General features: G+C 48.2%; 1 protein-coding gene across 1 annotated transcript; it reads right to left on the bottom strand.

Annotated features, from left to right (window-relative positions):
• Positions 1–21,563: 21,563 nt before the first annotated feature.
• On the bottom strand, positions 21,564–22,532 carry LOC123142203 (barwin). The gene is made up of 2 exons (XM_044561201.1): positions 22,205–22,532; positions 21,564–21,977 (listed from the first exon to the last, which is right to left on the bottom strand). Exons 1-2 carry the CDS (start codon positions 22,463–22,465, stop codon positions 21,801–21,803), a joined length of 438 nt encoding a protein of 145 aa, XP_044417136.1. The 5' UTR covers positions 22,466–22,532; the 3' UTR covers positions 21,564–21,800.
• Between the last annotated feature and the right edge of the window lie 698 nt (positions 22,533–23,230).

The raw sequence follows: 23,230 nt of genomic DNA, 5'->3' as shown, positions 1-23,230 counted from the left end.
GCCAACCTTGGTTGGAGAAGCCATCTCGATCCGATCAATTGGATCTGCACGCACCTGTCCCTACCTGCCACACCAACCAACTATCGGTGTTTTTCCGACAAACAATGTAGTCGAGAGAAGACAAATTTATTCGAGGGGGTGCAAGCGGCAGATCGATATGGCAAGGCATGGGACAGATGATCTACGCAGGTCCGGGCCCTCCGATCGAGAATAATTGGATCATCATGTCTTTTTTTTTTTGCGGGTCGGATCCTCATGTCTTTGATGGTTGTATTGCTCGAGTACTCACCTGCACTCGGGAGAATCGATGGGAAGATCTATTCTTTGGTTACTAGTATGTATATATGCACGTTTTAACATTATTATGGAGTGGTTTTTGGTTTAAAAGAACATAGACTTGCCAATAGATTCAAGGCAAAATGAAAATATCGTTTATGTACGGATGCAGAAAGAAAATACATTACAAAAAAGTAGGAGTTAATATATGTAATCCCCGTAATTTGTTAAGAAAGAGAATAATTCATAAAATTGCTTGCCGAGATGTTTTATATTGTGGGATGGAGAGAGTATAACTTTACTGTATATTTCCTATCTGAAAACAACTTTTCATGGGCTCAACACGTCCTCAAACTGCAACATGGGCCAAGAGGAATCAATATGGGCCACTTATTTTGAGAAGGATGAGGCGATCCTTCTGGAACATTGTGGATGGAGCAGCGGTGTACTGTTCGTTGCGAATCTCACTCATTTCAGCCGTTGGATTTAGCACACGAATGGCTAGGATTGATGATCATGCCCAATTCAAAACTGGTACACTATAAGTAGTATATATATACATACAATCTCCCGGCCTTGGTATAGAGAAAGAAGATGGGGGTAGGTGAAAACCCTAGCCCTGGAGTGATCTGGAATGTCTCCCCTGCCGGACCCTCCCTAGCTCGCCTTTATACTGGCTCGGGCTTGGTTAGATTACTCAGGTCGGATGGAGGTGGGCTTGCTCCGCTATGCTGGCTTGGTTATATGGTGGCACGTGCTTGCACTTGAACTTCTAGGCTTCGTTGGTTAACAAGGTTCCAAGCCAGGGACCCCCAACATTATTGTTGTTGCAGCCCAAAGTCATCAGTTCCCGGCTCTAGAAACACTTTGGCAGAGTTGGCGCGAATAGAAAAGAAAAGGAGTAATTCCATGAAAGAAATCTAGATTTTCACACAAGACACATGAAGGATATATAGATTCAATTCAACCATGCAATGCAAGCCATACATATAACAGTTCCACGAGTTAATTGCACAGAAGTACCACAATTCGGGCATCACATGCAGATTGGTACCACGATTGCTAATTTTTGCATGTCAGTACCATGATTGCTCCAGGTTTTTTCAAATAAGGCTAAAACGCGTATTTATACGTATTGACGCTTGATCAGACAGCTCGGGCCCACCCGTCAGGTGCCACGCTGGCCATTCGGCGCGTGCCCGCGCGCTGACTAGGACGAGCCGGTGCGCTGCTGCTCTCCAACCCGGTCCGGTCGCACCAGCTCGCCCTCGCCGCACCTCCTCTCCTCACTTGCTCGAACCCTAGTCTATGGCGTCGGCGACTCCGGCAGGCAGCGGCGAGGGCGTCCACGGCGGCGGTGAGATGCTGTTCTGGCCTCCTAGCGGAATGGCTGGCGTCGACGGCGATGGCGGCGGCGACTCCAGCTCCGCGTACTCGACCGACGACGAGGAGGAGTCGATGTTACTCAGCATGGAGCAGCGGTTGCGGTTGGCGCAGCAGTGGGTGGCGAACCCTAGCAGCAGCCATCAGTTGACGCATGGACTTGGCGGCGTGCTGTAAGTACCCTTGTCCTCCTCCTGCTCTGGTTTATCCAATTGGGGATTTTTAGGGTTTGTTCATCTTCTTGTTTATCCAGTTGGGGATTAGGGTTTGTCCAATTGTAGTGAGTAGTATAGGACAATTACAGTAACCTAGTAACTCAGTGTATTGCACTCTCAAATTAGTTCAATTACAGTAACAATTTGGGATTATGACCTTGTCTTTTTCCTTGATTTTGCTATTGTGCTGAAATAGTAAAGTACATTGTTCTGTACTGTAAATATTAGACTTACAGGTTACTTTAGTAGCATTGTTCTGTGCTGAAATAGCATCTGTAATAGTAGAGTTAATAGTAAATATTAGACTTACAGGTTACTCTAAATTGTTCTGTACTGTACTGTTGCTCTCCAAATTAAGAGTAATTATAATGAATACATGAAATTTAATTTGTTCTGTAGTTTGGATAAAGACATTTGGCAAGTAAGGATCCATTTTGATGCAAGAGAACCATTGGAGATAAAGCTGTGTGGTTTAGATATTACTTATCTGAATTTGGTTGCAGTGATGGAAACCCAAGGATTTAATGCATATGATTGTTTGTATCACATTGAAAATCCATCTTTAGGAGAGAAAGGGCTGGATTTGGTAGACAGTCATGCAGAATTACAGAAGATAAAGAGGAAGATCCAGGACAAATTGGTGCTTGATTTGCTAGTCAGGGCTTGTCCACCCCCTGATACTGATTTTGAGTTGCAGCAATGTGAAATGCCAGAGTTGTCCACTGTGGTGTACCAAGAGCCTGTTGTTTTCAATCTGAGTGAGCCTCCTGTCTTAGCTGTTGATCAGCAAGGAGTAGTTTTTGAGAGTCAATGTAGCAACTCTAGCACACCTCATCCTGCTGGTGTTTGCACACAAGAAAGCAAGAATGCAACAGCCAAGTTGAAAGCAGTTTTGGAAGAAGAAGAAGAGGGATATCTAGGATTTGAGGCATATGAGGACAGTGATGCTAATGCCTCTGATGAGGATGCTCAAATTGGAAATGACCATCATTACATGGGTGATGATGAAGATGTAGAGGTGGAAGAGGGAAAGGGACAGAGAGAGCTAGAAGTACAAGAGGAAGAATCAGATGATGAGCAATCAGAAGAGGAAGAAATGCTGCATTATGAGGGTGACACTGAAGTTGAGGACCCATTTGAGGTAGAGGAAGATAGGACTTTTGAAGAAGAAGATGAAACTATAGTTGAACCTGTGAAGAAGAAGCAGAAGCTACCAGTTAGAAGAGGACCAACAACTAGGTCACATTGTAGTAAGCTACCAGAGGTTGAACTTGATTTCAGACCATCATCAGATGAAGAAGAGAAGGGGTTGTTGAGGGAGAGTGATGATGATGGTTTTGAGCCAGCCTCTTTTGTCCTACCAAAGAAAAGGAAGAGTAGGGCAAAGAAAAGGCCTGCTAGGAAGTGGTACAATGAGAAAATGGAGCAACCACATGAGCAACTGTGTATGAAGTTATGTTTTAGGGATCAGCATCAATTCAGAGATGCTTTGTTGAATTTGCACATCACTCAGGCCAGGAATTTTAAGTATCACAGGAATTCAGATCAGAGGATAATTGTTGAGTGTCCAGATAAACAATGCCAGTTCTTTATGGTGGCAGCAGTATTAAAAGGGGAGAAAACCTTTGTAATTAAGAAGACGAGACTAGAGCACACTTGCCCTAGTACCACTGAGACCATCAGGGTTAGTGCTAAGTGGCTAGCACAGAAATTTGAGCATCTCTTCAGATCTGATATAACTACTGGTATTCAGACAATAATTGATGCATGCATGGAAAAATATGGTGTAGATGTGCCCAAGTGCATGGCATATAGGGCAAAGAACATAGCTATTGAAGCTGTCTTAGGAGATCACAAGAAGCAATATCCTAGGCTTAAAGACTATGCTCAGACTATCATGGACACAAACCCTGGGAGTAGAGTAATAGTCACTACTGTTACTCCAGTACCAAATGCAAAAATACCCCACCCAGGCCCAAGATTCCATGCCATGTTCTTTTGCCTGAATGGAGCAAGGGAGGGGTTTCTCAATGGGTGTAGGCCATTCATTGGTTAGTTCCTGAACCTTGTGCACCATTTACATATTGTAGAGTACTCCATATTGTATATCACTTGAATGTATTTAATGTTTGGAAATGTTGATTATGCAGGTGTTGATGGATGCTTCATTAAGCTCACTACAGGAGCTCAACTCCTTGCTGCCACTGGTAGAGATGGTAACAACAACATATATCCACTGGCATTTGGCATAGTTGGACAAGAGGACACACCTAGTTGGTGTTGGTTTCTACACCAACTGAAAATTTGCCTAGGTGGAGAAGTGGGCAAGTTTGGACCTTATACTATAATGTCAGATAGACAAAAGGTATGTGTTTGCACATTTCATTTTGTTTTGCACAAGTGTTAACAGTAGCTAAGAGTTTCATTGGTGCATATTTATTTACCTTCACTAGTAGAAAAGGGGGCTTTTGTCCCGGTTGGTAAGGGCCTTTAGTCCCGGTTCAAATTTATCCTCTAATCTCTAATCACCCCTCATCATTCCAAATCATCTAACTTCCCGGACGGTCACCCATCCTCTCACTACTCCAGCCTGAGCACGCTTAACTTCCGGGTTCTATTCTCCCTCGTTTCCAAGTCTCCACATGTTGTTTTCCTGACAATAGTAAGATGTTAATCCTATTAACCCTCAGGAATTTAGCTTGAGCATGAAGTGACACATTTCACTGTTTGAGTTTGAAACTATTGTTTTAAAAAACAATAATTATTTAGTAACACTAATATCTCTGGAATAATTAGTTTGACCATTGTTTGACCACAGTTTGACCAGATTTGACCACAGTTTGACCAGATTTGACCAAAATTCAAAAAAACTAAAATAATTATTTAGTAACACTAATATTCTGGAATAATTAGTTTGACCATTGTTTGACCATAGTTTGACCACAGTTTGACCAGATTTGACCAAAATTCAAAAAAACTGAAATAATTATTTAGTAACACTAATATTCTAGAATAATTAGTTTGACCATTGTTTGACCACAGTTTGACCACAATTTGAAATTGCTTGAATTTTTTTGCCTCTCCAGATCTTAAAAGCCCCGTATCTTTTTTTTCTGTTAGGTTTTTGAGGATTTTGAAAATGTTTAACGAGGTTCCCCCAGTTAAATTCGGATGTAACTTTTCGAGTAGATGATTTTTCATATAAAAAACTTTTTCATCCGAGTTCGTATGCAAAAGTTATGCCCATTTTAAGAAATTCCAGAGAGATTTTGCAAATAAAGTCGAAATTCATATTTGTTAATTTTCCCAACAACTAGACCACATATCACATGGGAAACTTATTTTATTTTATTTTTTGACACTTCCATCATTTTCTTTTGTTTTTTCTAAAACTGAAAAGGCGGTCCGGGGGGGGGGGGGTAGAGTTTGAAAATGGGTGCCATGAACCGGTACTAATGCCTCAAAGCGCATTAGGACCGGTTGGTGCCACCAACCGGGACTAATGGGCATCGCACCCTTTAGTCCCGGTTCGTGGCACCAACCGGGACTAAAGGGCCCAGGTGAACCGGGACTAATGCCTTAGCCGCACGGACCGGGATAAATGCTCACATTAGTCCCGGTTCGTGACTGAACCGGGACTAATGTGAAAACTGCCCTGTGACCAAAGCCCTGTTTTCTACTAGTGCTTGTAGCTTAGACTTGTTAAATTGTTTGTGTCAGGGGTTATTGAATGCAGTGAATGCTGTCTTTCCAAATTGCAACCAAAGATTCTGCCTTAGGCATTTATATGCAAATTTCCAAAATGTTGGGTTTAGGGGTGAAGATCTTAAGAAGTGCATGGATAATGCTAGCTATGCCTACAATGAACACAAATTTAATATTGCAATGAATGATCTTAGAGCTGAAGGTGAGGAAGCTTGGGAGTGGCTTACTGCAATACCAAAAAAAACATGGGCAAGGCATGCATTTGACACAAACTGCAAGACTGACATGGTAGTGAACAACTTGTCTGAGGTGTTCAACAAGTACATTCTAGATGTTAGGAGAAAACCTATAAGGACAATGTGTGATGGGATAAAAGATAAGCAGATGGTGAGGTGGCATAGGAACAGAGAGAGTATAAAGGCAGCAAGATGGGATATAACACCTCATTACAGTGAGAAGCTAGAGGTTAAGAAGGAGAGGGCCAGATATTGCAAGCCAATACAGGCAGGGGTCAACTTATGGCAAGTTACAAGTGGGCAGTAAGCACATGCTGTCAACCTGGAACTTGAGACTTGTGGATGCAGGAAGTGGGACCTTAGTGGCATACCTTGCAACCATACCATCTCTGCAATAAACAAGGCTAAAAGGAAACCAGAGGATTATGTCAGCAAATTCTTCAAGAAAGATTTTTATGCTGCAGCTTATGAACCAATGATCTTTCCTGTGCCTGGTGAGCATGATTGGACAAGGACCCCTGGTCCAGACATAGAACCACCTGCATTCAAAATCAAGAGAGGAAGAAAGAAAGAAAGAAAAGAGGATCAAGGGCAAATTTGAAGTACCAAAGACAAAAGACACTTCAAGAATGGGGACCATAACATGTGGCAATTGTGGTCTCCAAGGGCATAGGTACACAAACTGTCTTAAACAGTTGAAGCCTGAGCTAGCTTTGAGGAAGAATAAGCATGTGGTAATAATTTTTCACCTTGAAATATACAAATCTTTCCTTTATTTCTTGTACATTTCTTTCTAGCATTATTAACTGTTTTCCTTTTCTTGGTAAGGCTACTCCAAGTAACTCACAGCCAAGAGCTGCTGGTCCTTCTACTACAACAACAGCAAGACAGCCAAGAGCTGCTGCCAGAGGAGCTGCCAGAGGAAGAGGATCTGCTACTTCTACTACACCACCACCATCTGGAAGAGGAAGAGGAAGAGGAGCTGCTACTTCTACTACACCACCACCATCTGGAAGAGGAGCTGGCAGAGGAAGAGGAGCTGGAAGAGGTGCTCCACGGCCATTCAGTGCCCCCAGGCAATATGCTGACATTCCTACTGATGGTACACACACTGGATTGATTTCGTACTTCACTGCTAGCAGAGGAAGAGGAGCCATGTAATTTGAAATGATGTGGTGTTATTTTGGTTGAACTTGATGCTCATGTTGATGTGTTGTTGCCACTTGAGGTGGTTATCTGAATGTGGAACTTGAGGTGGTTATTGTAATGTTGAACTTGAGGTGGTTATCTGAATGTGGAACTTGAGGTGGTTATTGTAATGTTGAACTTGAGGTGGAGTACCAGTATTTGCAAAGCAGTAACACATTTTCAGTTACTTGTTTCAAATCAGTACCAATACTGTTGCTAGTTGTTGCATGTCAGTACCAATATTGGGGCATCACATAACATGCAGTACCACATTTGGGGATTCTGACATGTGGGACAGGTACCTCTCCTACTATTAAAGTGACAGCACAAGATCTCAGATTTGGGAACGAAACTAGGGTTCGTCCACGCAGTGTCCATTTGGAGCGCAGCAAAGGAGAAGAAGGAGAGATCTCAGCGTGGAGGAGCTGACTGGGGCCGGCGGTGGAGATAGAGATGTCGTGGTCGTCCAGTGCCGGGTCCGCTCCCGGATTTCGTCGAGCTGCAGGAAGGAAGGGGAGGAGGCGCGCTCGCCGGTGCGCTACCGCGAGCTCCCAATGGCATACGAGCCTCCAGTGATGTGCCACTGCTCACCTTCGAGGAAGGCGCCAAGATGGATCTCCTGGAGCAGGCAGAACCCTGGTAGGAGGTACTATAGCTGCGTGGATGCTATGGTGAGTGTTTTTTTTTGCCTAATTTCCTTCCTTTTTCTTCTGTGCAATAGTATGTGAAATGATATATTTTTGGAAATTTGTTTCTGCATCTTAATAGCACGGTGGCTGTGGATTTGTGCAATGGCATGATGATCCATTGCCCACATTCTGGAGTGAGCTCATTGGGGATCTACGTGATGAAGTATGGAGGCTTAAAGGTGCAACTGTTGCTAGATCTGAAGATCAATTTCCAATGCTGACTCCAAGTGAAGATGATGGCACAAGGGAGGCCATGTTTCTGTCTCTGCAAACTCAACTCAGAGAGAAGAATGCAGAGATTGTAGGGGTTAGGGCCAAATTTCACAATGTGTTGTTTCTTTTCACTATATTTGTGCTTGGGTTAGTTGCAGGCAAGATATTAAGTTAGTTAGTTGGTTTAGTTGCAGCAAATCTAAATGCAATGTACTGTCTGGTTTAGTTGCTCTAGTTTAAGCCAAGTTGTAATGGATCAAGTGGTAATGGATCAGTGAAGTTATCTTCTGATGCAATGAGATTTAGTCAGTCTTGTTCCTCTTTTATTTTGTATGACATGAGTGGTTTGCTGCAACATTGTCATAATGTATCATCATCAACATATCCTTCTACATAATCAGCATATCCATACATAATAAGAAACTGATCACATTAGTTTCTGGAGTTCAACTCATTATAGCCATACATAACCATTGTTCACAATACATAGAGGAGTTCAACTTCAAATGCATAGTTCATCCTTTTCTCACAAAAGGATGAATAGCATAACTACTACATACATACACAGCCATAGTTCACCATTAGTACAAGCATACAGTACACAACCTTAGTTCCTAGATGCTAGGTCATTACACAACGATCATTCCCAAAAGGTCAGCAATGCCACTAATCTCATTTTCATCTTCTTCACTTCTCCAAGATGGCCTCAATCCCCCTGAACTTCTCCTTCAACTTTTCATTCTGAAACTCTAACTGCCACTTCTCTTCAATATGCTTTTCGTTTCCCTTAAGCAGATCAGCAACCTGAAGATTCAACTCTAGCTTCTCTTGGGTGAGCTTCTCCTGACACTTTGTTAGCTCTGCATTCTTCAGCTCCAAATTCATACTAGCTTCAGTAAGCACTTGCTTCTCTTTCATTTTGTTCAATTTCAAGTTCTGAATGACTGTTGCTTGAGCTCTTGTCAGGTTGAAGCAGCTCATACTTCAGAGTAAGTTTCTGGGTCTCTTCATCTTTCTTTGCCATCTCACTCGCCATCTGTGTCTTCATATCATCAATCAGTTCTTTTCTTACCTCCTGCTGATATGTAATGGCAGACTGCAGATGTCTGAAATCCACCACCTTATCTTCCTGGAAGTTCATCAGCTCATGCACATCTTGGACTAGCTTGTCATAGTTGGCATCCAGCTTGTTCTTCTCTTCTGTCAGATGGTGGATAGTGAAAGAACTTTCAAGATTGTCATTCACCCTAGCAGTTTTGGCATCTTCAACCATTGCCCATAGCTTCAACAAAGCATTCTGCATTGTTGGGGGCCACTGGTGATCAACCCATTCAACAAAGCCACAATTGCTACCTGCCTGCAAAAACAACAACAACACCAACACAGTTCATACAACAAGTAATTACACAAGATAACTGCAGTTGCCAAAAAGAATATCTAAATTTAGCATCAGACCACTACATTTAACAAGAGGAGCAGCCACTTGAGTAGCTGACTGACTAGGTTAGTTATCATTTTTAAGCTACTCTAGTACCACTATTAACCAAAATTACTATGCCATTGTACTCCAGCAAAATATACTCATGCTTGACCTAAATAAGCTACTCTAATGCCACTATGAACCAAAATGTTGACAACAAGGAGAGTACTCCAGCAAACAGAGTTCAATATGGCACCGACAAAGTAAGAAAAAAATCACTATGTGTTGAGGATATAGACCTTAGAGTCACCCGCCAGGAGGGGCCGAGTTACTCGTACGGTCGTTGCCAGAAGCCTGGAGCCAAGTTTCAAGACGATGGGCCAGAGATGGGCTGAGACCCGGATATGGCTTAAGGTCCGTAGTTACAATCATTATTATAGTAGAACTTGTAGCGTAAGGCAAGTATAGTTTAGAGTCCGAGCCGGACACTCTTATGAGCCGGCCGGGACTCTAAGGGCTGCTGGGCGTCAGCCTCCCTATATAAAGGGACGACCCGACAGCGGTTTAAGGGCGACAACAATCTCATCTAGAGCCGGGCATAGCTGTTTAGCTCCTGGCGATTGTAACCCTAATCAATATCACCTCAAACTGGACGTAGGCTTTTACCTTCACCGTAAGGGGCCGAACCAGTATAAACCCTCGTGTTCCTTGTCCCGCATAACCCCTTCAAGCTTCCTAGTTGCGATGGCTCCACGACTAAGTCCTAGCTCAAGGACATCTGCCGTGACAATTCCACGACAGTTGGCGCCCACCGTGGGGCCAACGCACGGTGGATTTGAGTTCTTGAAGGGCAGCTTCGAAGGGCTCAAGGGATACGCTGTGGGCCGGATGACCAAGAGTCGTCGCGGCAAGCTCTACATCGACGATGCGGACTGGGGCCCCGACGCCGGCTCAATTGAGTACGGGTACCGGGTCCCCTTTGGCGGAATTCATGTCTTCATTGGCAAGATTGGTGAGCCGGGCCCCGAGCCGGATCTCTGCGCCGATCTCATCGAAACGGCTCAGCGCGCACGACCCGCCCGGGCCCGGCCTGCCTTAAGGCGCGCTTTTGTGGGATGCATCCATGGAGGGCCCTCTGATCCATCTGGGTCTGGTGATGAGGCGGCCGCCGGCTCTGACGGCGAGTCGGCCACTCATGAGTCAAACTCGTTGTACCAACTTCAAGATGGCAGGCTCATGGGTTGTTCCGATGGCGACAGTATTCCGGACCTTTTTGAGCCGCCAAGTCAGGTTGGAGTTTTTATGGCTAGTGCGCAGCCTGTTCAGAACCCCGCTGCTGGATCGGGAAACCCGGTGCCTTCTCCGGCTCAGGTGCTGATGGATCTCACGGACAAGATGACGGCCCTGTTAACCGCCACGGTTGACCCGGCGGATCAAGCTCAGCATGATGCGGAGGTGGCACAGTTAAAATTGGATCTGATAAAAGCTAAAGAGGATCTTGCAGCAGAAGGGATCAGGCTGGCTGCGGAGCGGGCGGCTCTCGACGCCCGGACTCAGCTGATTCAGGCGCAGTCCTTCCAACTCACGATGGATCAGAACGCGGCCCATGAGGTCATGAGAAGGAGGCATCAGAAGGCCCAGTCTCGACTCCCACCGGTTTACGATCCACGCAATCTCTTCAACACGCCGGGTGCAGGGTCTAGTAACCCGCCAGGGGTCATTGCGCCCGGGTCTGGACCCCTTATTCAGCCACGAGTGATGGGGCCTCCCCAGGTGCCCCCTGCCCCGCCTCAGTATGTGCCAATACCCCCGGGTCATTATGATAACCCGCTGGAGAACATGGTAGCTGCGGCAGCACGGCTGGCGGCTCTCCCCGTTGACGGCGATTCTCCGGCGGCCATCGAAACCCGCCGGGTCAGGGAACTCCTGCAGACGGCACTGGCACAGCAAGAGGCGTACTCCTACAGCCGGGACAGGATCCACTCGACCCCTCGTCCAGGCCAGAGCCCGAGTTACAGCCGGCACATGGTCTCAGCAACCGGCTCAAGTAATGTCCGACGCCATGACCCGCCCCCTGGCCATGGCCCGGCTCATAATGGAGCCTTTTACGCAGCAGACCGAGCGCGACAAGAGGCGGAGCATGTGCCTCAATTGACGGCTTACCAGACCCCCCCGGCTTATCCGACGACTTCCGTTGATGTGGGTATCCCTACCAGGACCGGGGGTGTCCCTTGTTTGGTGCCAGCTATCCGTAATGAACGTCTACCTAAGGACTTCAAGGGCCCTAGGAAGGTGCCTAACTATACAGCTGACTTACAACCTGCAGCCTGGATTGAGAGTTATGAGATGGCTATGGAATTGCTGGAGGTCAGTGAGGCGGCCATGGCCAAGTATTTCACCATGATGTTAGATGGAACTGCCCGCACGTGGTTGAAAGGGCTACCACCGAATTCCATTGGGTCTTGGGCTGAGCTGAAAGCCCGGTTCATCCAAAACTTCAAAGATACCTGTAGGCAGTCTATGTCAATTGTGGATCTGACTAACTGTAAGCAGCAGGAGGGTGAATCCACGACCCATTGGCTTCGCCGGGTCAAGGAGATCATACATTCATCGGATAAGATGGATGCCGGCTCTGCGGTCTTAATGTTGGAAGAGAACTGCCGCTTTGTGCCCCTTAATATGAAACTCGGGCGGCTTAAGCGCGACTGCACCGATATGGGTACACTAATGGCGGCTCTTGTCAAGTACGCCGATTCCGATGGTACCAAGGATCCCCCTTCAGACGATGAAAGGACAGGGAAGGGAAAGAAGAACGGCAATGGCAGGGGTCCTCAGTTTAACCCGGGGAACCAAGGAGGAGGCAAGCGCAAGGCCGATGGCAGCCTAGAGTTCGTAGCCAACGCCAACTCCCAAGGTAACAACCAGCGACGCAAGGGGAGGCCCCCTCCCCGAGGCGGCGGGTCAGGACCTTCTCTGGAACAGCTGTTGAATGAGCCTTGTCCGAGGCACGGCTCTAGAGAGAAGCCAGCGACTCATCTGTGGAAGGATTGTGCAATCATGAAGGCCTTTAAAAACTACAATGGCCCGGGCGGCGGCTCAGGTGCCGGCGGCTCAGGCGCCGGCGGCTTTCATGGCCCGGGGGGCGGCTCAAATTCTGGCCCTCAGGGCGGTCAAGGGGGCTTTAATCAACAGTCTGGCCAGGGTCATCAACAGCAGCAGGGGGGTTATCAGACCAATCCCCACCTTGGGAAGGGCCCTTTGTGGTCAGCAAGAACTTGCACAACGGGTCATATTACCTCATTGATATTCGGGAGCACAATGATTCACGTAAATCTGAGGAAGAGACCAGTCGGCCGTGGAACATAGCTCAGCTTCGGCCTTACTACACTTGAGCTACCGGCTCTCGTGGTGTACATATTTATCTCAGCCATGTATATATTATGATAAGCAATAACGCAGGACCTCTGTCCTTTTCTCTCCTCCAAATATGTGTGTGTTGTTTTTATTACAAGATTACATGCTGACTTAAAGGAGGATCCGGCTTATGATCGTATTCGAATCTAGCCGTAAGCAGTAAAGTCACTTGGGGGCTTCCTGTTCAAACATGGGTCGTATTCGAACCAAAGAGAACATAGCTGTCGATACCCATTTTATTGGCAAAGTGCCGAGCTCATTGGGAGGTTGCCTTTGGTCATATTTGAATCATAGTTTAACCCCTCTGAGAACCGACGTGGATCGTATTCGAATCAGCGTCGTTAAACAATTTTAAGAATCACTTGGGGGCTTCCTGTTCAACCATGGGTCGTATTCGAACCAAAGAGAACATAGCTGTCGGTACCCTCTTGATTGGCATCGCCGCACCCACTGGGGGCTATGTGATCGTATCCGAATCTTGGCTTAACCCCTTTGGGTCGGGTCTCTGGTCGTATTCGAACCGGAAGCCCCTAAGTTCTTCTGCTTTTTCACAAGTTTACTCTGAGGTGTGCATGGCCGGGTCTCACTTGCCGGCTTAACTTTGGTTTGCAGTGTTAGTTGCACGTCATGGGTGTCATCAAGGCAAGTAAATCGGAGTTAAGGTGTCAACCTTACTACCCGGGTTATTTAAACTGGAAGATGCTTACAGGCTGTTAAGTGTGTTATTTTGGCTATGTTCAGAGTATAATTAAGGACCAGTCTTTTTTGATTCATATTCCGGGTTATTTATCTCAAACACCTGATTCTCAGGGCGGTAAGCCGCCTCGAGACTTGTGATTTGCCTTTTCTATGCAGATACTTAAAGGCACCTTTGGAGGTTGAGAAAAACAAAGGGATGATTATGACCCGGAGAAACATCAAAGAGACAAATTCAAAGGGCTTTCGCATTCAAAACGTGCACGATGGCACGGCAGAGATAAACTGTTGCACCTACTCTATTACAATAACTCTTCAAGTCTAAAAGATGGAACAATGTTTGATAAGCCGCCAGCTAAATTATGATACCCGCTGAGTTGAAGTCCCCGACTCATTCCTGTCTTCTCCTCCGGCTGATCCCAAGACCTCGAAGGTTGATGATTTCCAGTCGATGCCGCTGAGAGCTTCGAACTGGGCTTGTTCGTCAATTAACCCGGCCGGGTCAATCTCTGGGGCGAAGGTGTGCTGACGAGCCGGAGGGATCAGATTGAGGGCTTCATAGCGAGGGGTTGGAATCCTCTGATTCTCCGCATCATAACCCGGCTGGTACTTGGTTAAGTCGGTGTCGTTTTCGATGAGGGTGGCCACCGGGCGTACAGCCTTCACACATGCCGCGAAGTCCTTCTGGTCGAAGGCTGAGCCGTCTTCCTTCAGGCTTGGGTAACCCAGGGCGATGTCTGCCGGGTCTAGCTCCGGCAGGAATGCTTTGGCCCGGCTCAGCGCGGCGATTGCTCCGGCTCTCGCGGAGGCCCGTCGTAGCTCCTGGATCCGCTGCGGCAGAACAGCGAGCCGACGCAGGACTTCGGCCAGATGAGTTGGCACCTCGTTGGATAGGGCCACCACAGCTAAGGCACGCTGTGACCCGGTGTAGAGCTGTTCCACCAGGGTGTACACGGCCTTTAACTTGGTGACCACGCTCTCGTTGAGGTTGGCACTCCTGGGACCTGTTTAACAGAATCAGATAAGCCGGTGACAAGGATGAATTATGACATATACAAACTTGATGAAAGCCGGTGAGGCGACTTACCGAAGATAGCGGCCACCATTTGGGAAACCTGGCGCTTTAGGCCGGAGAGCTCGGCGGTCTTCTCAGCGAGAGCCTTCTCCGCCTGTTCCGCCCGGGTCACCAGTGCGGCCTTCTCTTCGACCCAGGCTTTCCTCTCAGCATCAAACTCGGTCTTCAATTTTTCTTGAGTGGCGATGCTGGATACAAACTTGGCGTTTGCCTTCCGGGTCTCCATCTCCTGCATCTTCAGCCGGCTCTTGAGATCCGCAAGATCCGCCTCTAGTTTCTTGCCAACAGCCTGTATATATTTCCGGGTTAATTAACAGTCATTATATAAGTCCCAAGCGTTTTCCAAGCAAAGACACTTGGCACTTGGGGGCTAATGCATATTGAACGTATCTATCTACATACTGCCGGCTCAGTTGAGTAAGCCGGAACCTAAGTCTACAACATATTCAAGTATAAGTCGTCGACTTGGGGGCTAGCATGGCAAAGGTAACTATGCAGTAAAGTAAGAAGACAGCAGAAGGATACCTCAGATTTTTGTTGAATCTGGTTGACCATGGCAACCTCGGCGTCCCGGCTCTTGTGTACTTGGCTGATGTAGCCAGAGACGAGCTCTCCAATGCTCAAGTCGGTGTAGCCGGAGAGGTCCAGGTTCACCCGGTGGGGCTGCAGCAACTCCCCCTTCGCGGAGCATTTGGCCAACGCGGTCGGTCTCCCCGGCTCAACGAACTCCGTCCGGGTGATTACCACGTCCGGGTCGTCTGCTGGTGGAGCTGAGCCGGAGGCCTACGGGTTAACCGAAGCTTCGGTCGTTGCCTTGGTAGTCGGGGCAGGGGCCTCAGGTGCCGTGTCCATTGGAGTGGTGGCTTCGGGGGCGGAGGCAGCTGGCGGCTCTTGAGCCGTCGCCTCCGGGTCAGGTAAGTCTGGCACTCCGGCTGACCTAGTCTTCTTCGCTCTTTTGGTGAGCTTTGCCTGGGCACTGAAAAGACAGAAGTGTTAGGCACACAAAGAGTAAGTACAGACAAAGATAATGTAAGAAGATTGTTGTTACCCGGGCGCAGTCTTGAAGGCCGGCAGATTTGACTGCATGGAGTCACCCGAAGAGGGGGAGGTCTCCTGATAATTGGAGTCAGAAGAGTTGAGTGGCTGACGGAGAACACCCACCAACGGATGAAAAGGGTAAAAAAAAGAAAAAACCTCAGTGCGACGCTTCCTTGTTGCGTCGGGTAACCCGGCGGAGAGATCGGTGTCCTTGTGGTCCGGGTGTGACGCCGGCTTTCGTGAACCTGTCGCTTCAAAAGAAATTGAGGGTCTTGATGAGCTAAAGGATGTGAAAAGCTTACTTTCCAGGTTACCCTTCGGACTTTCAGCTGTGGCAAGGGCTCCGAGTCGGAGGAAAGTGACATTACCTCTTCAACCATCGGGTTACTGGCGCCGGTGTCATCCTGTCAATGAGCAAGTGTTGATAAGGCGGACAACAACAAACAACAAATATAGCAAGAATTTAAAGGTTTAAGGGTTACCTCTGACTCGGAGCTGTCGCTTAATTGCATTAGCTCCGAAGCAGTGGGTCTGCTTCCCTTTTTGCGAGGGGCGGCTTTCTTGGCGGCTTTCTTCGCCTTCCTGGCCTTCTTGGCCGCCTCATGGTCATATTTGACCCGCCAGAATTTATCATCAGCCTGAGAAATACAGTAATGAATTCTTAAAACAGTTCAGATCAAGGTTACATGCAGAAGAAGTTGAAAGGTTAAAGTCAGCGGCTTACCGCTGGGGCTGGATTGGTCTTGCAGAAGGGGGCTAACCCGGTCCTTCCACAGTCTGCCAGACTCTCGTTTAACAGAGCCTTGGTCTCTTCCTCAGCAACGTCTTCTGGAAGATCATTGCGACTGTGCCTCTGAGGGTCATCCTTTCGCCCGGTGTACTCACACATTAAGCCGGGACGGCGGCTCAATGGGATCACCCGCCATGAGATCCAGACCCGGACCAGGTCGATTCCGTTCAGACCGTTGCCTAGCAGGGCCTTGATCTTATTGATAGTTGGAAGCAGAGGCTGGCGTTCCGCTGCAGTCAGTTTGTCCGACAGCGGATGAGTCGGCTCTAGACGTGTTGGGCGAAAGCCGGGCAGTGGGTTCTCGTCAGCCGGGGACGTATCTTGGCAGTAGAACCAAGTCATATTCCAGTCCTTGGGGTGGCTCGGCGGCTCTGCGTAAGGGAAAAGACAGTCCCTACGCCGCTGGATGGAGATGCCACCTAACTCCAGACTTGGCCCGTTGGCACACTCATTTTGGCGGTTTAAGTAAAACAGCTCTCTGAAAAGCAGCAGACTAGGCTCTTCTCCAAGGTACACTTCGCAAAAGACTTGGAAGTTACAGATGTTGGATACGGAGTTGGGTCCTATATCCTGAGGCCGTAGGTCAAAGAAGTTGAGCACGTCTCTGAAAAACTTTGAGCCGGGCGGTGCGAAGCCCCGGCTCATATGGTCTGCGAAGATCACTACCTCCCTGTCCCTTGGCTGTGGTCTCTCTTCCGACGGGTCAGGGGCACGGTAGGACATGATTTCCTTCTTAGGCAAATATCCGGACTTAACGAAATTGGCCAAGGTCTCGTCGGTGACGTTGGACCTCATCCAGTTGCAAGTGATGGGAGCCTTGGGAGGCATGGTGAAGGTTGGTAGTCTATGATAAAGAGAAAAGTGTCCGGGTTAAATATAAGCCGGAGATCTATCGTTCAAACTAAGATGGCGGCTTATGAAGGCGACTAATGATATATATTCAGATACAGTGGGTTATTTAAGCCGTAGGGGGATTCAGAGTAAGTTGGTTATCTACGGCTTTGCCACAGTTAAGCCGGAGGATTCTACAGAGCATGGTTCTCTTTAAACCGGAAAGTTCTACGGCGCGTGTTTTCTTTAAGCCGGAAATGTAAGCCGCCAAGATTCAATGGTTGCAGTTTTTACTAAGTGTGGTAAAACAGGTTTCGCATACTACCGTAACTTTTTTGGATCAAAATGGTCGGAGCAAAGAAAATTTTCTAGACCTAAAATACGGACGCAGGGGAGTTCTTGAGCTCGAAGGAGATCTTATGCAGTGGAAAGAAGTGTGTTTTGCAGGTGAAATGAGTAATAAACAACTACTGCAGCAAGTCTATACATATCTAAGATCAAACAAGGGTGGCAACTACGAGAACTACTGAAGCCTGCAGACAATGGCGAAGAACACGGATGAACTGTTTGAACTCTACCGCAGATCTGTTCTAACAAGGCAGAAGAGACTCACCGGAGTTGGAGAAGAGCGGAAGTCGCCGCCGTTTATCTGGTCCGAGTCAGGGTGATGCAGCGGCCGGGTTGATGAAGATCAGGGGCGCGACGGCGGCGGCAGTGGCAGAGCTCGGGCAGAGGAGCGACGGCGCGAGGAGGAAGAAGAGAGCGTGAGAAGAGCCCGTTGGGCCGGCCTATTTATAAGGCGAGGTCATAAGTGGGCGCGAGATTCAAGGAGACCACGGCGTGGTTATCTCCCCCCCACGACACCTCGATTTTCGGAATGACAGTAAAGCAAAGATCCGTTGCGGATCTGGCGGAGTAAAAAACGGACTTAATGGAGGATGATGTCATGGCGGATTATCCGGAGTCCAGAGGATGACGTCACTCCGGGTTATGGCCTTCACATGAATGGTAAGCCGGAGATTTTTTCTGTCAGAAGAGTTGAAGATTGACATGAGCCGGCTCAAATCAATCTGGGGCCTAATGTTGAGGATATAGACCTTAGAGTCACCCGCCAGGAGGGGCCGGGTTACTCGTACGGTCGTTGCCAGATGTCCGGAGCCAAGTTTCAAGACGATGGGCCAGAGATGGGCTGAGACCCGGATATGGCTTAAGGCCCGTAGTTACAATCATTATTATAGTAGAACTTGTAGCGTAAGGCAAGTATAGTTTAGAGTCCGAGCCGGACACTCTTATGAGCCGGCCGGGACTCTAAGGGCTGCTGGGCGTCAGCCTCCCTATATAAAGGGACGACCCGGCAGCGGTTTAAGGGCGACAACAATCTCATCGAGAGCCGGGCATAGCTGTTTAGCTCCTGGCGATCGTAACCCTAATCAATATCAGCTCAAACTGGACATAGGCTTTTACCTTCACCGTAAGGGGCCGAACCAGTATAAACCCTCGTGTTTCTTGTCCCGCATAACCCCTTCAAGCTTCCTAGTTGCGATGGCTCCACGACTAAGTCCTAGCTCAAGGACATCTGCCGTGACAATTCCACGACACTATGCCTAGAATCCATACCTGCTGTGCACATGCTAAAAACCGCCTGCCTGTGTCTATTCCTTCAAAGGCAACAAGCCTCTCAGATGCCATGCCGTGCTTCTCACATGGAGACATCACATCCAGCTCAAGCCCCTTGTAATCTGGATCTTCAAGGCTGAAAGGGACCTGCAGAAGCTCGCACAAAGACAATGGGCAAATCAAAACCTACCAAAATCAACCAAATCAAGAAATCCCAAATCTGTAACCCTAACCCTAAACTCACTGTACTGACCTCGTTGAGACCGTCTGTGGAGGAAGAATGCATGTACGGGAGGCTAGACTGGTCGTCGCTGCTTTCGTCCTCCAAAACCATGGCGTCGGCGGGGCGGTGCGGCGGCCGGCAGTCGGGACGCAGCCGGCGGTGACGGAGGAAACGAGTGAGGAGAGGAGGAGGGGAGGGGAATGGTGCGGCGGGGGCGAGCTGGTGCGACCGGACTGGGTTGGAGAGCAGCAGCGCACCGGCTCGTCCTAGTCAGCGCGCGGGCACGCGCCGATTGGCCAGCGTGGCACCTGACGGGTGGGCCCGAGCTGTCGGGTCGAGCGTCAATACGTATAAATACACGTTTTAGCCTTATTTGAAAAAACCTGGAGCAATCATGGTACTGACATGCAAAAATTAGCAATCGTGGTACCAATCTGCATGTGATGCCCGAATTGTGGTACTTTTATGCAATTAACTCCAGTTCCACGCATCTCACGTTGTCAACTCGATCGATCTAAAGACACCAGCTAACACACGCACACACAAGGATGCATTATTGGATAGAGATTCAGACTAGCGCAAACTGCTGGACCTAAACAGAGCACGCAACGTAGCAACCTAACGGAGAAGACAAACATGCACGGGCTTCCGACTGGCTACTTGGCTAGAGCAAGTGCATCCACGGTCCGGCGACACTCAGCGGCTCCCTACTTTTCTACCGGCGCCATTGGGGGCAAGCGGGCAGGAAATGCCCCGGCTCGCCGCAGAAGGCGCAGGCGTCGTACCCCCTCCATGCGGCGTACGGGTCGCCGGGGCCGCCGGTGCACGTAGGGCAGTCCCTGGGCCTGTGCCCCAGCTTGCCGCAGGTCTCGCACCGGATGTTGGCGCTCTCGGTGGTGGCGCAGTCCTCGTCCGTGTGGCCCGCACCGCCGCAGACGCCGCAGCGAGCTGCACCTGCGGGGTCAAAGCCGGCGGGGGTGGTGCAGAGGGCCTCGAAGTGGCCGTATCCCCGGCAGCGTGAGCACGGCGAGGCGGCGCAGTGGTTCCTGCTGTGGGTGCGGGAGCCGCAGGCCGAGCATAAGTAGGAGGACGACATGTGGGAAGCTGGAGGTTGTGGCTGGAACGAACAGGGGCGACGGGTCGAGACTAGCTGAATCGATCGAACTTTTGGCTTTGTCGTTGCTAGAGTTGTGTCGAATATTGTGTATACGGTAGGTTACAGTTGGACTATGAGTTGTATTGCCTTTACATAGGATGTGGAGTCGTGTCCTTATAGGACACTTGTATCCTAGGCCTCTCATATACAGCGAGGGTAGCCACACGATGTAACCCATGCCAACATAATAGCACAGGCGCGCAAGGGGGAGCCAGCGACGTGTGCCGGCGCCCGGGTGGCCGGTGTGCGGTATTGTGACGGTGTCACGGGAAGGAGCGCCAGTAGTCATGTCCCGGAAATGTAGCCATATCGATGAATCTCGTTAACAAATCTCAGTATCATGCTCGTGTGATTGCTTGATCTTCGAATGATCGACGATATGCCTCGGATTTATTCTAACAGTCGCGTTTATATATAGCGTTCTAGCCACCGACGCTGTGACGAACTCAACACCGACTCGATGAAGTTAATTACGTGTATCCGGACTACAACTCACAGGACGGTTGGGAAAAGGAAGGGTAGGTGCACGATAATAAGGAAAGGGAGGGTCTGTATAGGGTACATCTAAAACTATATCATCTTTTATTTTTGTTTCCACCGCCCCAGCCTTCTTCTTTTTTACTGTGTCGCTGTGTGGATCATCTCTAGCAGATTTCGCAAATAAACCTTTCTATTAAAATAACATCGTTTTGCAGGATCAGGACGGAAAATCATTCCACGCAGTTACATAAAACGCTTGTATCAGATAATTTTTTTTGGGGGGTGGGGGGGGGGGGGGGGGGGGGGGACTGTAAATTTTTGGCCCGCGCCCGCCATATGTCCAGTCCCCCCTTCCGGTTCTCGTCCCCCCTCGTGATGGTATTAATGATTTTTCTTGGTGATGTTCGTGGGAGCTTTACCTATAGCAGTAGAGCCTAGATTTGAGTGATGAATGCCAACACTTGTGTCAAGATTTCGGAACTCCTAGAATTATTACTCTCTTCAATCCATATCAATTGTGGCTGATTTAGTACATAGTAAAATCGTTTGATCTGTGTGCATAAGTGAGTTCATGAGTTTGAGTGAGTGGTGGTCAAGAATGATCAGCACACCACAAATGCCACGGGTCTGTCTATCCCCGGCTTATATACAACTTCCTCCGTCCTAAAATTCTTGTTTTAGATTTGTCTAAATACGGATGTATCAAGTCATGTTTTAGTATCCAGAATCTAAGATAAGAATTTTGGGACGGAGGGAGTATGTCAGAAACTGAACTAATTCACCTATCAGAATTGCACCTCTCTACGAGTAATCAAATCAAGTTTTATGGTACTTAACCTTCCAGATCATTAAGGGCTATAAAGTCAACATTTAACCTACTAAAATGAGGGGCCAAAAAAGAAATGCAAAACTTGGCGATGACAAGAAATGTAGAATTCCAGAATGTCCCACATTCAACAAACGACATCGTTATTACCCGTCTATATATAATTGTGTCCTAGTCCATCCATACATAAGGAGGGGGCGAAAACCTTGGATCCATTCATCACAGTAAAATTTATTCCACTTCATTATAATTCACAGACATGCATCATTATTTGTAATCCAGAATCTTTTTTTTCCTTGCATAGCATCGGAGCACCAATTATTTCTTCCTTAGTTATCGCCACAGTCGACGAACTGGTAGTTGACGGTGAGGTGGCCCTGCTGCATACCCACCCCGTTGGTGTCGATCTTGCTGAACACCGTGTCATAGTCCAGGTCCAGGCCACCGTTGCTGCACTGGTCAACGATCCTCGCCGTAATCTGTGCGCCGGTAGCCGTGTTCGTCACCTATATATGCAGATTCAGACGATAAAACCATTAGCCAACACGTCAAATGATATTTTAATAATATTGACGCGCTGATGACAAATTTAGTTTGCAAGCACAATAATATTTTAATAAAACAAACTGAAGCAAATTTGCAACGCTCATCAACTAAGCTTGACATCCTCAAAAAACATAATTTACCATGAAAAATATGACGTTAAATTTATAGTGAAGTCCTTAGTCCTTACCTGGAGGCACTTGCCGCAGGATGCCTGGCCGGTGGGCCCAGCGGGCCCGCAAAAGGCAGTCCAGCCATACTTGGAGCGCCAGGCCAAGGACATGCCGGCGTCCCATGTGGCGCAGTAGGCGCTGGCGGTGTTGAGGTCCCAGTTGATCTTCTCCGGGTTGTAGAAGTTGTAGGTGGCACGCACGTTGGACGCCGATTGCGCTGCGGCCATGGCCGCCGCTGTGCACAGCAGGACCGCCGCCAGCGCCACGCGTCCGGCCATTGTCGCCTTGGGATAAGGATGTGTATGCAATGGTCAGTGGCAGCTTAGCAGGGAGCGATGGAGAGGATGTCAGCCGGTGGCGATGGGAGTAGCCTTTTCCGGCCGGAAGCACTATATAGAGTTGAAGCACCGGCACGTATGGTGGAATTTTCTTTCTCCATGTGCAGTTTTTCCACATCTCTGGAATCATGTGCATGTGCCAACAAAAAGAAAAAGAAATCCATGGATGAGCCAAGCTGGACGTGGACATCTTCCACGCAGTTTGCCTGGCTGGTTCATTTTGACCACCACTTTTCTTGAAACAAAACAGTTTCCTCTTTCCACATTGATGCATTTTCACGCAATTCGTATTTTTTTTCTATTGGTGCACATATTTTTGTACACGTGTTCAGCTAAGCACCTTACATTCAGTCAGTTTTGTCATGCTGAATCATAGTAGTCTAGCGCCAATCACGGCTCCTGATCCCGTACGTCCGCCCAGCTCCAGAAAGGTTGGCCAATCTGCATGCTAGCTTGGGCTGTACCGGGAAATAAATGTGAAGTGGAAGAAGCCGTGGAGAATACTTCTACTGAAAAAAGGGCTTCTTCACAGCTTTGGCGAGAGTCAAATTACGTGAGCTCGGCAAAAATCAAGTATGTTGAGTACAACTCTCAACAACATGCCCGACTCGGCACAGGAAATGTTGTTGCTGAGGGTCAGGTAAAGAGAACTCACGAACAGTGGCGGAGCCAGAAAATATGTATCGGGCGCCAAGTGTTGAAAAA

This window comes from Triticum aestivum, chromosome 6D (assembly GCF_018294505.1).
Source record: "Triticum aestivum cultivar Chinese Spring chromosome 6D, IWGSC CS RefSeq v2.1, whole genome shotgun sequence".
Classification (NCBI taxonomy): Eukaryota; Viridiplantae; Streptophyta; class Magnoliopsida; order Poales; family Poaceae; genus Triticum; species Triticum aestivum.
This window is presented reverse-complemented; position numbering and strand designations above follow the sequence as displayed.

Coding starts and splice junctions, on each gene's coding strand:
- LOC123142203 (XM_044561201.1), bottom strand. CDS start 22,465: ATGGCCGGACGCGTGGCGCTGGCGGCGGTCCTGCTGTGCACAGCGGCG. Junction 21,978..22,204: donor CCTGCGGCAAGTGCCTCCAG/GTAAGGACTAAG, acceptor CTGCATATATAG/GTGACGAACACGGCTACCGG.